Source organism: Pleurodeles waltl, chromosome 6, assembly GCF_031143425.1.
Source record: "Pleurodeles waltl isolate 20211129_DDA chromosome 6, aPleWal1.hap1.20221129, whole genome shotgun sequence".
NCBI lineage: Eukaryota > Metazoa > Chordata > Amphibia > Caudata > Salamandridae > Pleurodeles > Pleurodeles waltl.
Genome location: NC_090445.1, coordinates 20,080,290 through 20,094,935, shown reverse-complemented (window position 1 = coordinate 20,094,935; position 14,646 = coordinate 20,080,290). Strand labels below are relative to the sequence as shown.

Sequence of the window (14,646 nt, the reverse complement as noted above, 5' to 3'; positions counted from 1 at the left end):
GTCTCATGCGGTGTACTGGTTGCCCAATTCTAGGACCACATCCTCATGGAAGGTCAGATTTTATAATCTTCTAGAGGTCTGGCTATCTATTAAACCTCAAGACCTTTAGCGCATTCTTTAAATTACCCTATCATTCACACTTCTCAGTAAGTTTAGCAACGTGCTCATAGGCTAGTAAAGCCTAGAGTCATATTCACACTAAAGCCCCATTATGACAACGCAGCCATTACAACAGGAGGTGAGGCGATGCAATGGAATATCTGGATTACTCATGGTATTTACCACATTGAGGATGTTGTCTCTAATGGTTTTTATCAAATCATTCTCACATCAGAGAGGGGAATTCGAAATTCCATCCTCCCAATAATAAATTGTCCCATGCCTTATCAAGTCCTGAGGAACGCACATAGTGACCTCCCTAGCAAGCCCATTACTCAATATATCCACACCTGGAGAAATTTAGGAGGGGAGTATCTCGGGATTATATGCCAAATTAATAGGCATGTGCTTCTCTATCCCTAGCATTGTGTACCTGGTGGGAAACTCACCTTAAAACACAATACTTGAATGATGACTGGGATAATCTTTTGGCAGAATATAATAAAGGACTATGGGAAGCATGCCTTAAGTATAGCTTTTTAAGATCCTGCCCCGCTGACACTGGTCCTCAGAAAGGATGCACAACGCTCACCTTACCGTGGACCCACGCTGCTGGAGATGTGGCTTGCTGGATGGCGATACAGTCCATATTCTGTGGGAATCTAACCTTCTGATTACAGGTTCGGGATCATATGAGAAAGATCCTGGGAGCTGCTAGACCTATGACAGCCCTGCTGGTGCTCCTACATTATATTTCAGATCAACATAGTTGTGTCAACATGCTTTTGCTTCCTGACAGCTGAGGAAAACCCCCCTTGTCTCCACTGCAACAGCCATCTGATTACTAAATTGGTTATCTTCTCACGTTTGGATAAATGCAATGGCAATACTTGTCGGTACAAAAAGCACCTTCATAGGGGTCAGGTTGTATGGAATGTAACAGAACGGCCCTTCTTAGGACTACGAAAACTGAATCAGATCTCTATGCACTTAACAGGATTCACTGGAAGAATAAAATTATCAACTTTACCGCCCTCCTTGTGGTGTGCAGGTCTGCTCATTCTCAAGGAGGCTGTAAGGAAATGCCTCCTTGGCATGGTTACCCTCTGACTTTTTGCCTTTGCTGATGCCAAGTTATGAGTTGAAAGAGTGCTGAGGCCTGCTAACCAGGCCCCAGCACTGGTGTTCTTTCCCTAACCTGTACTTTTGTTTCCACAATTGGCACATCCTGGCATCCAGGTAAGTCCCTTGTAACTGGTACCAAGGGCCCTGATGCCAGGGAAGGTCTCTAAGGGCTGCAGCATATCTTATGCCACCCTGGGGACCCCTCACTCAGCACAGACACTGCTTGCCAGCTTGTGTGTGTTGGTGGGGATAAAATGACTAAGTCGACATGGCACTCCCCTCAGGGAGCCATGCCAACCTCACACTGCCTACATGTATAGATAAGTCACCCCTCTAGCACACCTTACAGCCCTAAGGCAGGGTGCACTATACCATAGGTGAGGGCATAAGTGCATGAGCACTATGCCCCTACAGTGTCTAAGCAAAACCTTAGACATTGTAAGTGCAGGGTAGCCATAAGAGTACATGGTCTGGGAGTCTTTCATGCACGAACTCCACAGCACCATAATAGCTACATGAAAACTGGGAAGTTTGGTATCAAACTTCTCAGCACAATAAATGCACACTGATGCCAGTGTACATTTTATTGTAACATACACCCCAGAGAGCACCTTAGAGGTGCCCCCTGAAACCTTAACCGAATACCAGAGTAGGCTGACTAGTTTTAGCAGCCTGCCAAACACCAGACATGTTGCTGGCCACATGGGGAGAGTGCCTTCGTCACACTGTGGCTAGTAAAGCCTGTACTGGGTGGAGGTGCCTCTCACCTCCCCCTGAACTGTAACACCTGGCGGTGGCGGAGCCTCAAAGACTCACCCCCTTTGTTACAGCACCACAGGGCACTCCAGCTAGTGGAGTTGCCCACCCCCTCCGGCCACAGCCCCACTTTTGGCGGCAAGGCCGGAGGAGATAATGAGAAAAACAAGGAGGAGTCACTGGCCAGTCAGGACCTAAGGTGTCCTGAGCGGAGGTGACTGACTTTTAGAAATCCTCCATCTTGCAGATGGAGGATTCCCCCAATAGGATTAGGGATGTGCCCCCCTCCCCTTAGGGAGGAGGCACAAAGAAGGTGTAGCCACCCTCAGGGCTAGTAGCCATTGGCTACTAACCCGCCAGACCTAAAACACCCCTAAATAGCGTGTTTAGGGGCTCCCAGAACCTAGCAAGATAGATTCCTGCAACCTAAGACGAAGAAGGACTGCTGACCTGAAAGCCCTGCAGAGAAGACGGAGACACCAACTGCTTTGGCCCCAGCTCTACCGGCCTGTCTCCCCACTTCAAGAAAAACTGCAACAGCGACTCGTTCCACAGGGTCCAGCGACCTCTGAAGCCTCAGAGGACTACCCTGCATCTAAAAGGACCAAGAACTCCCGAGGACAGCGGCTGGAAGCGTGAGACTTTGCACTCTGCACCCGACGCCCCCGGCTCGACTTGTGGAGAAACAACACTACAGGGAGGACTCCCCGGCAACTGCGAGCCCGTGAGTAGCCAGAGTTGACCCCCCTGAGCCCCCACAGCGACGCCTGCAGAGGGAATCCAGAGGCTCCCCCTGACCGCGACTGCCTGCTTCTAAGAAGCAGACGCCTGGTAAGGACACTGCACCCGCAGTCCCCAGGACCTGAAGGATCCGGCCTCCAGTGAAGGAGCGACCCCCAGGTGGCCCTCTCCCTTGCCCAGGTGGTGGCTACCCCGAGGCCCCCCCCCCCCTTGCCTGCATCGCTGAAGAGACCCCTGGGTCTCCCATTGAACTACATTGCAAACCCGACGTCTGTTGGCACTCTGCACCCAGCCGCCCCATGCCGCTGAGGGTGTACTTTTTGTGCCGACTTGTGTCCCCCCCGGTGCCCTACAAAACCCCCCTGGTCTGCCCTCCAAAGACGCGGGTATTTACCTGCTGGCAGACTGGAACCAGGGCACCCCCTTCTCCATTGAAGACTATGTGTTTTGGGCACCACTTTGACCTCTGCACCTGACCGGCCCTGAGGTGCTGGTGTGGTAACTTTGGAGTTGCCCTGAACCCCCAACGGTGGGGTACCTGGGACCCAACTTTGAACCCTGTAGGTGGTTTACTTACCTGCAAAACTAACAAACACTTATCTCCCCCAGGAACTGTTGACAATTGCACTGTGTCTAGTTTTAAAATAGCTTATTGCCATTTGTGTGAAAACTGTACATGCTATTTTGCTAATTCAAAGTTCCTAAAGTTCCTAAGTGAAATACCTTTCATTTTAAGTATTGTTTGTAAATCTTGAACCTGTGGTTCTTAAAATAAACTAAGAAAATATATTTTTCAATATAAAAACCTATTGGCCTGGAATTGTCTGAGTGTGTGTGTGTTCCTCATTTATTGCCTGTGTGTGTACAACAAATGCTTAAAACTACCCTCTGATAAGCCTACTGCTCGACCACACTACCACAAAATAGAGCATTAGAATTCTCTTTTTGCCACTATCTTACCTCTATGGGGAACCCTTGGACTCTGTGCATGCTATTTCTTACTTTGAAATAGTACATACAGAGCCAACTTCCTACAGAGTAGGTCTCCTGAGGAAATAAGTTTGTTACTCAACCTGCAGATTTTTTACACTGTCCTGCTTGGCAAGTTGCAAACACCTAATTTCAGTAGCAGCAGCCCTTGGGTCTGTGCTGAACGCTCCTTTTCCAATAGACCATAAAATATTTCTCCTTTTACCAAGAACTGAAGACCGATCTTCTCTGCATGCACCAATAGATAATGGCACAAGGACACTCCCTGCCACCGTGCATTACAATGTGATCAATCACAACACCTTTTGTTGTTCGAAGTAAGGTACAGTGTAATTAACGAAAACATAAATGTACGTTAATGAAGGTAAAAAAAATTAAAAAAATTAAGGGAGCGATGTTTGTGACAGGCTGTGGAAGCAAATTCCATTGTTAGCTGTCCACAGATATTTAACCACGGCTCCCCATCAACTAGAACTAAACCATGTTAATTTAAAAAAAAAAAAACAGTTTCAAGACAGCTGCTGACAGATTGTGTGAGGCCAGGTAGAATCTTCTCTAAAAGAAAGAATGAATAGTTAGTAGTGACCATCCCATTTGCTAGAAACTCAACGGTTGTAGATTCAGAAATGTCAAAAGATCTATGTGGGCTTCCTAAAGCTATATACTGGCATGTAACCCACCTAACGGAGTGCATTTAGACTCCAAGGAGTGGAATAATCCAGACTACACTCTACATACAAAGAGTCATAGCTTACGCCAGACACACAAAGCTGCCTAACATTTCAGTAACATGGACAGACTAAACAGGTCCGTACTGTTCTTGTACAGCTACCTAAACTGTCAACTTACCAGACTGGCCACTAATTCAGCAACACCTGCTAATTACCACAAAAGTAGCAGCTAACAACGGTGATGTGTGCTCCACAGTGTCAGTCACTATGGTCAGGGCCACAGGAATTAATGTGATTGTGAGGCCACAGCGATTTTCGCATAATTGTAGATTTGCTGCACTTGCCACACAATCTGCAGATTTTAACAACAAAAACAAAACTTGTTTCTAGCTCAAACCGTTCAAAAGTTAGTAAAAGCAAAGCAACACTTGTTGCCACACAATGAAAGGCCCATTGGAAATGACTGGTCACTCTTCTGTAGTTTATTGCTAAAATTGAGTGTTAAACTAGTACTAATGAGTTGCAAATAATGCCCAGACCGTGTTAACAAGCTTAAAAATGACAAAATAATGAAGCAGTATTATCACAAAATGTGCTGCATAACTTGCCTTTTTTGCGACATAATTTACATAATTTGACCCTCCCCTGCTGCATAATTCCAGTGGCCCCGACTATGGTGTAGTTGTAACTGGGTCAGAGTTTCCAAAGGGAATGCATTTTTCGTTTCCTAATAATTTTGGCGCTGTTTGACGGATCTACACTATTTATTCCCCCCAAAAAAGTGAATCCAATGTGACAATTTCATGAAAGTTGCATATAGATCTGTCAAACACAGATCAAAGAGAGAGAAAAAAAAGGGGGCGGGTGTAGATATCAGATTAATAAAGTATATACACAAAAAAGCAAAAATATAACATTGATCATTTTAAAATACTCTAAATGTGAAGGACTTTTAAATTGGAGGCTAAAAAGTTATCCATTGCTTGATTCACGAAAGCAGCACTGGTACAACAAACAAAATCTAGAATAGGTAAGTGGTGGCCTAAATTGAAGATCTGGTATATGTCAACAAAAAGAGCATGTGTTAGAAGCATAAAAGACAAAGTGGTGGGCTAGAGTCTAGCATATGGTTTCGCCTTTCTGAAAATAAAAAACTGCATTTTTAAAAAGGTCCAAACTGATATTAAAGTTTCGATTTTGGTAGATAACATTACATATTTCTTGTTTATTATTTTGATGTATACGGTTCTGTAATTTAATGTGTAGTTTTGAAATTCAAAAACTGTAGATGTCGCTTAGGCCTAGGGTACCCTGCTCCTGGTGGGATTCAGCAGAAGCGAAAAGGCTAGATTGCATCTCTAAGACAGCTTACCACGATCATAAAAATACAAACCATGTGGCTGGAACAAGACTACATCTTAACTCTTGGAAAAGGATGAAAACAAGAATAATTCCATGGGCATACAGACTCTGCTAAGGAAAAGGTCCTCCCCATAAAAAAAAAAAATAGACAAACTTTTGTGACTGTACTCCAAATCCCCCTCACCAGACAGACGCACAAGTACGAAACACATGGCATTCACATACTTTCTGAAGCTTCACAACACAGTATCTTGCCACTGTGCGCGCCAACCAAAACCTGAACATAAAACCACACAGCATGCCCAAAAGAACATTAGATTGTCTAGGAGACCAAATCTCCTCCAAAAAGAAAAAAAACCACCTAATCAATCAAGGATTTATAGAGCGCACTAATCACCCGTTTCTTGAGCCTTGTCCTGAGGCGTTTCCTGAATGTCAAGAGGTCTTGGGACTGACGAAGGTGGAGCGGTAGGGAGTTCCAGGTCTTGGCAGCTAGGTGATTATTGTTGAAAAGTAATCATCCCACTCATCCAAAGTGGTCTATAGAATTTGATTAAACACAACCACTTACAGAAAGAGTGGAGAGAGAGAAAGGAATCTGCCTAGTACCAAAACAACTGTCATAGGGCCACATCCTCACAAGTCTGGCTTGGATGTAATAGTCACAACCATGTATTGGGTGTGCTGTGTAAATCCCCCAAAACCAAGCCAAATGATGTAATCAAATTCTAAACAATTATTATTATAGTTATAAATGACTTCAAGTTTACAGGCACATCCCTGAGAAATAAAGCTTACTCAATCCAAGACAGAGATGACAACTGTTTTTGACTAGATCAAGTAACACCACGTAGGACAACCCTGCTAAATTCTCCCTCAATTATCTCTCCTTTGTCTCATTCCAAACATAATTTTACTACTATGAGCCCCCTAATCTCTTTCTATAGACTATCCCCTGCTCTACCCCTCCCTTTACTCATCCCAAACCTCATCTTACTACTATGGTCCCCCGAATAACACTTTCTAGACCCTTCCCTACTCTATTACTCCAGTATTCTAGTCAACTCAACTAACAGACTCACATGTCCTCCACTCAGATTATCTCCTACCTCCCTATACTAATAATATACTTATATTTCCCTATAATAATTCTCCACTAATCCTTTTGGGTTCAGGAGTATGTGCTACTCGCCGAAAAGCGCTTCAACGTCTCATCAGGGTTAGTAAGCGCTATATAAACATAATTATAAAGGCAACACATCTTGCTGCAATGGAATCCTTCTCAACTGCTGGGTACAGGGTAGCCACCAAAACTTGAATCAGAAGGGGCGCTACCCCGACCTCAGCAGGTGCAGACGCATTCCCCTAAGCGCGTGTCTGCCAAGTTTCACAGGTTCATGCCTGATGTGCTGCTCTAGGCCAGCCCCCCCCCCTCGAACATCTGGGACTTGTAGTCCTGTTTATATAATGGACTAACTAGGACCGCAAGTCCCAGATAAGCCAAGACTAGGCCTGAAGCAGCACATCACGCATGGAACTGGGAGGGCTGTGCACTGTGACACTGGGAGGAGCCCCCACCAGAAACGTGCGAGGGGAGGGGCACGCTGCACAGAAGGTGACACGAGTCCCACTCTCAAACTTGCAGCCCGGGGGCTAAAGTTGCAGGACAGGGGGCAGTCGCTACTAAACTTACCGTGGGAGGGGTCAGCGCCGCCACCCCCCCTCGGGCAGGCGTGGCGCCCCCCACAGGCTCACATGTGGCCGACCCTCAAACTTACTGCGAGCTCCAGGGCCCCTCCCACGACCGCCCCGAGCCTCGAGGCCCGGGATCACATGGCCTCGCTCTGCGGGCTTGGGGGCGCCGGTTCCGCTGTCCCTGAGAGCTGCCCCCGCCCTCCCCAGGGTAGGCCCAGAGGCACCGGCCCCCCACGTGCCCTCCCCCCGGCTCCCTCACCTGCCGGGCCCGTTGTAACACGTCCGCGAAGCCGTCAGACTTCATCCCGCCGGAGTTGGCGCTTTGCACCAGGTCAGCCATAGCGGTGCCCCCCCCAGACCCCCCCAACAGGCCTCCTCGGGCCTTGGCCGCCGCTCCGCTCCGGCCTCTCGCAGCGTTCGGGGGGCCCGCTACCCGGAAACGGAAACGACACGCGCGAGAGTTAGAGCTCCCACTTCCGGTATAGAAGCAACGCCGCCGCAAACGTAAAGGTCAATGGGAAGTACAGGGTAGGGGTGCCTGCGTGATGACGTCGCGCGCTGCAGCCAGGAGGCCGGGCGCGCGCCGCGGGGGAACAGACTGGGACTGCCATGCTGGGGCGCGAGGAGAGCCCGCCGTCGCGAGGGGCGGCGCATGCGCAGTCTGCAGATCCTGAGCCACACTGCTGTGCCTGCCAACCTTGCTGCTCCATATTGAGGGGGGGGGGGGGGGCATCCTTCTGAGTTTGGGGGATTCATGCATTGTACTTGTTGAGTGGCCTATGCCACAAATTTTACCCCTTTTATTGCATTGGAGTTTCAAAAAAACTGTGGTTACCCCCCTTGCCTTATCCAAATTGGATTATTGTAATGCACTAATTGTTGCAATTCAAAAAAGACTTCTCAATAGACTCCAGATGTCGCAGAATGCAGCAGCTGGGCTCTGGTTACGCATGCCTAAATATCAACCCGTGTCTCAGGCCCTGATCAACTTGCACTGGCTGCCAGAGGCAAGAGGATACAGTTCAAGGCTCTTTGTATTGCATTCAAGGCGCTACATAACATCGGTTCAGGCTTTTCCATGATAGATTTGTGTGGTATACTCCATCTCGAACACAGTTCCTCCTCAGTTAAGTACTTACTCTTATATAAGACTAAGCCACTGTCTTGGGTGGTAGGAGCTTTCTTCTGAGGACAGCTGAACTTTAGAATTGTCTCCCTGAGTCTAAAGAGCTGTTCAGACTTACTGTCTCTTAGGAAGCTTCTGAAAACCTGGCTTTTTGGTCAGTAATGTCTGTCTCCGCTTTAACTCGTCGCTCTGAGCAGTAGCAGCGCCAAGACGCCCTTGGGCATTCAAGCGCTTTATAAAACTGGAAATCAAATCAATACCACCACACCTCAAATCCAAGCAGTGTTTTGAAATGCATGCTTCGAACAACTTCTGCTGGAGTTATTGAACGTCACCCCACCCCATTGCAGATGCAGGAAAAGTGAAAAAAATAGGTAATACAATTACTTTATTAAAATGTTATTTCTTCCTCTGCCTGCCTGAGCTGACATTGGGGAGGGGCCATTGCTGCAGATTGACAGCTGGGAGGAGTGGTGAATGACATTAGTTTAAAGTGTACATGTCACTGGCCGGCTGTCTTACAAGGGCCAGCCTGATATTGCGCACTTTAAACTTCTCCAACCCGACCTGACATAGACAGCTGGGTGGAGAGAAGGTATAGGCACCCTGTGCCCAAAAGAGCACTGAGCCAGCCCGCTCTAACCAATCCTGGTGTTTCTCTCAAGCTGGTTAACAGCATGAGAGCAGTGTCTGGATTGGTTAGGGTAGTTGGCTCTAGGACACCAGGACTGGAGGACGTGCAGGCAGTGGATAAGTAATAACTTTTTTTTTTTTTACATATCTAAAGAATATAAATAGTAACTAAATCGCTAATATCAATTACATTAACATTTTAAAGTTGAACATTGTTCATTGCATATGTTTAATTTTGATTGGGTCGACACCTGTTTGACTCACTGATGAGAAACTTCCGCAACCTCAGCCTCAACCTCAACTCCACAGCTCTCAGTCATGGCTCGTTATAAACATTGTTCATACCGAACTTCAATTGAGAGCTTTGGCATGAAGCCTAAAGGCATTGCTGTTGTCTCTCAGTTCCAGTTTGTTTGCCACACTACTTTAAATTGTCTCCAGCTGCCACTGATAAACCCATCAACCAATCTGAGTGAGTACACCACCCCTTAGATTAACACCAACATAAAATTACTCCTATTTTTTGCTACTGCAGCCAAAGTTAAGTACCTTTCTCTCAAATGCCATAATGAGTCTGTTCTTCGTTAATGCCTATTGACTGTGTATCCATAGTACATTAATTAAATGTGTAATATCTGTCCTCAAGGGTCTTAGCACTCTGCTCGTTTCTTGCCTAAATTCCTTTATTTTAATTCCTGAAATACCCATTTCCAGTGGCCTGCTTTTCGAGGTGGCTGCAATCCTCTCTCTACTTCGCTTTCCTGGCTAATAATCCACGGGGAAAAGTCAAAACAATCAGTAACTTATTTGTATGAAAAAGTTAAAATCAGTCCTTTTAGGGATATGTGCGTCCTCATCACAAGTGAATCACAGTTGTTCATTGGATTAAGAGCCTCAAATGCATAATCAGAACTAATTTCTTCTTCTTCTGCTCCTTCCTCTCTCTTCTTTCCATCCCTTAATTTTGCAGGTCGCAACATTTATTCTTTGATTTATTGTATATAAATTATGTAGCCAGACAAAAATTGTATTGTCTTGATGATGATCTCAAATGCTTTGGGGATCGAAACGTCATTGTCCAAATCACTCTGACCCGCATGCATTTCTAAAATTGTTCTATTGGGTGCAGTAGTGTTTTCTTTTAATGATCTTGTTATTTTGCCTGTTTGTTTGTGTAATACCTGCTTTGGGGTGCCCCATAGGGGTACATACCACTAAAATAACTGATTTTATCTTTTTCATACATATAAATCACCAATTGTTTTGAATTTTCCCTGTGCATTATTATTGTGCACTTAGGGCATTACTCCGTTATGTGTACGCCTAGGGACCTTTGTTCCTTATAGCTTTATGACCACCTTTGGTCCCTAGGTATCCTTGGGTTCCTTTGTCTGTTTGAAACACTTTTAGAAAGTAGGCATTTCTCTGCAGTTACTGTCACCTGTGCCTTACAGCCTGTCTCCAGCCCACGTCTGGTCTGTGCTAGTTGACAGTTCCCCTTGTGCAGACAGCCATAAACACAGGACACTCAGCAGCATCTGAATTCATCTGCATACAAATTGATCTCTCTGGGCAAGAAGGGTGGAGGGGCTCTCTCTTACATTTCAAAGGCCAGTGGCCTGCCCTCACAAAGGACTGATAACCCCCAACTGGGCTCCTGGCAGACAGGGCTGGGTTGAAAGAGGAACATGTGCACTTCAAAACCACTCTTTTGAAGTTTCCTCCACTTCAAAGGCACTTTTGTATATATATACTGGGTCTGTGACTCCATCAAATCAGACACTTCTTTACCTACAACTGAACTCTGTCAGAGGTACTGCCTAGCTGCCCAAAGGACTCATCTGAACTGATTTGCTGAAAGGACTGCTGGCCTGCTTATTGCCCTGCTGACCCCTGACTTTGCTGGAAGGACTCTGCCTTCCTCCACAAGTGCTCTCCAAGGGCTTGGATTGGGCTTGCTTCCTGTTCTGTGGTCTCAGGGCTATCAAAGACCTCACCAAAGAGAAGAAAATCCAGCGCGTCTGAAAATCTGTGCAGCGCGTGCAAAATTCGACGCAATGCCTGCTAGATCGATTCAGCACCTATCTCGCAGCTGAAGAACCACCGCATTGCCTGCCGGATGGATGGATGCAGCACTTGTTGCCTCTTCACAACGCGTTCTGGATTTTCCACGCATCTTCCCTGTGTGTCAAAATATCCCTGCATCACAGTGAGGAACCAGAGATGCGCTCCTGAAAAGCGATACATCACCTTGCAGCGTGGAAAGAAACAGTGCATCACTTTTGCCGCACCAGAAAACACAACACAACGCTTTGCTTTTCAACACATCTCCTCCTCTGCATTGTTGTTTTTGACGCATCCCAGATACTGTGTGTTAAAAGGATATAACCACTGTTTCTTAGGGATTGATTCTAATCTAAACCTTTAAAAAGTGATATCTTGACTTTTGCATATTGGATTTTTTTAATTTTGGTCTTCTTTTATTCAGATAAATAATATCTGTTTTCCTAAACTGGTGTGGAGTACTTTTGTGATGTATGAGTTGTTACTGTATGAGTTATTGCACAAATATTTTACACATTGCCTTCTAAGTTAAGCCTGCCTGCTCTGTGCCAATGTACTGGAGGGTGAGTACAGAATCATTTATGTTGTTTTATGACTAGGATTGTGGTCCTTACTTGGAAAGGGTGCATACCTCTGCCAACTAGAGACCCGATTTCTAACACTGGTGATCAGCAGTGAGGATAGGACTTGTGTTTGTGCAGTGCAATACAATAACTTTGTGTACACTACCTACCCACACTTAAAGACCATTTAGGAGTTCTCTAATGGGCCCCAAAATAATTCCCAATGGAATAGTGGTAACCAGTCCCAATCTGATCCTAAGATGAAAGGGTTCTTTGATCACAAGACAGGGAGGTTTGTACCCCTATGTGCAGAGTGCTTCAAGTATGGTCACTCTAAGGGCGACTCCATATGACCCAAGAGAGCACAGCCCCCACTAGTGGGCAGACACCTGTGTTGGCTAGTGTAGCGCTCGGAAAGGAGATCGTACTAGATAGTTTTGGGGAACAGAGAGAGGTAACCCTAGTGCCCCTGGAGGATGCAGATATGGTGCCAAAAGCTCATATGCCTGACAATACTTCCAAGTGTAGGCAGTTGGTCACCATTAATGGGCAACGGGTGGAGGCTATGCGTGACACAAGAGCCAGCATGACGATTGTCAAGTGTCAGCTATTGTCAGCAAAGCAGGTCCTACTGAACACATTCCACCAAGTCATAGTTGCCGACAATCATGAGAGCCATCTACCAGTGGCTCTGGTTCCCTTTGAGTGGGCGGAGGTCTCTGGTACTCTGAAAGTAGCTGTCAGTCCTGTCATGCCTGTAGATTGTCTGTTAGGCAGTGACCTGGAGCACACTGCCTAGAGGGAGGTAGAGCTCAGGTCTCACTTGGAGATGATGGGATTGCCTGAGTGGGTCTGAATGACCACACGATCCATGGCTGCCCTGGAAGGGAGTCAAGGGCGTCTGGAGCCTGGAAGAATGGCCCAGACAGCTGTCAAGAAGAGGGGCAAGGGGAGTGGAAACTTTTCCCTGAAGTTCCCACGGTGAAGGTTGACGGGGTCCCTGAGGAGAAGGCCGCTGAGCCAACCAGGGAGGACATTGCTGCCCTAGGTGACCTACCTGGGCTTGCTGGCTGGCAAGTTGAGGGTGGGCCCAACAAGGAGAAATTCTGCAAAGCGCTGAAAGTGTGTCCCACTCTTGAGGGCTTGAGGCGACAGGCCTCACCCCGTGCAGCAGGTGAAGCTTCTGGGGATCGCCTAATCTACTGGGAGAATGGACTCCTATATAACGAGCCTTGGGCTCTGGGTGCTGGGGCAACACGTATGCTTGTGGTCCCTCAGTGTTACTGGGCCTTCCTACTGGGTTCGGCTCACAACATACCTCTGGCAGGACATTTAGGGCAAGACAAGACCTTTGCCAGGCTTGCCGCCCACTTCTATTGGCCCGACAGCCTTAGATACATTCTGTAGGACCTGTCCCACCTGCCAGGCCAGTGGGAAGTCTGGAAAAAAGCTGAAAGCTCTCCTGGTCTCACTTCCCGTTGTTGGTACCCCCTTTAAAAGGGTGTTCATCGATGTGATTGGTCCATTGGACCCCAGGAAAGCCCTAGGCAGCAGGTTCATCCAGGTTTTGGTAGACCATGCCGCATTCTACACAGAGGCAATCCCTCTGAGGACGGTGACTGCATCTGTGGTGACCAGATGGGGATCTGTACTTTACCCTTGTGGGGTTAACCAAAGAGACAGTGTCTGAAGGAGGCACTTGTCGTAGTTTGACTCTTGATCTAGGCAAGACTGCTGGTTTAAGGAGGACAGTACTTATGTTTGTAGGTGACTATGCCAGTCCGGCAACAACTCGCAACTGTCGTCCCAACCCTCCTGACTCACAAGCAATACCTCACCAAAAACCCAGGCAGTAAAAGGTGATCTGTGGCAGCCTTCACGCATGGATTCACGAGTGCGACATCTCACTGAGTGTCGTGCTAAACTGAGATTACCCCTTTCTCCCATGAACAACATGCCTCAATCAAATACAGGCAATGAAGAGAGGTGCAGTAAAAGCTTAATAGGTTGTTATTAACAATACTGCAATCTACGATAAATTGCATGGGCTGCAATGATTAGGATAATGAACAGTGCAAGAAACAGAATTGTGAAAACGAGAGTCATTAGTACAAAGACCCCCACCATCTTGCAATAACATGAATAGACATAAAATATGAGATATGTCCTAATACCCTAGCATGGTAAACCTAAAACCTAACCTGAAGAGAGCCTGGTGTGATAAACCTAATCTGCCAATGCGGTGTCCATGAGAAGAGCCCCCAACCCTTGTTACCTTGGAATGCGGTCTCTAGATCAGACTCCGTGGGGACACGAAGACTAGGTCAACGTCAAGGCGACGTGCAGCATCAATAGGAGCGGTGGCATCTGGTAAGAATCCCTCTGACTGTTTGTGTGGGATGTATTTATACAGATATGATCGGACCCCTGATGTAGGTCTGTTCCCAAACAACAGAAAACAAGACATGCTTGGGACGGCAATTTATATAAACAATTCCCTCGAAAGCGCAAAGAGGGAAAGTACCTAAAGTGAATACCTCCAGCTTGTTTATCTTTGTCGCTTGATAGTGACGCCTTAGTGCGGTGGCACTGATAACATAAAACTAAAACATTGGCCTAACTAGAAACAATGTAACCATCTCTAAATATATAATTAAATAAATGCGCTAAAACAGAGCAAACTAAGTAGGCTAAAAGTCACTGGGTGACGGGGGCATGAGTCTACAAGCCAAAGGGCTAAGCTAACTCCTGCTTCCCATTAAAACAAGATGGGATTCACTACACACTAATTTCATGTCTGCGTACATGAAATCCATGTGGG

General features: G+C 46.6%; 1 protein-coding gene across 5 annotated transcripts in view; it reads right to left on the bottom strand.

Annotated features, from left to right (window-relative positions):
* Positions 1 to 8,102, bottom strand: part of FUBP3 (far upstream element binding protein 3) — a 217,507-nt gene extending 209,405 nt beyond the window's left edge. For 2 of the 5 annotated variants that reach the window (XM_069237059.1, XM_069237060.1), the window contains exon 1: positions 7,699 to 7,921. In XM_069237059.1, coding sequence (XP_069093160.1) covers positions 7,699 to 7,779 — 81 coding nt within the window. In that variant the 5' untranslated portion in view covers positions 7,780 to 7,921. Of the gene's footprint in view, positions 1 to 7,698 lie in introns of all 5 variants that reach the window. The other 3 variants (XM_069237058.1, XM_069237062.1, XM_069237061.1) reach the window with 3 other exon arrangements.
* Between the last annotated feature and the right edge of the window lie 6,544 nt (positions 8,103 to 14,646).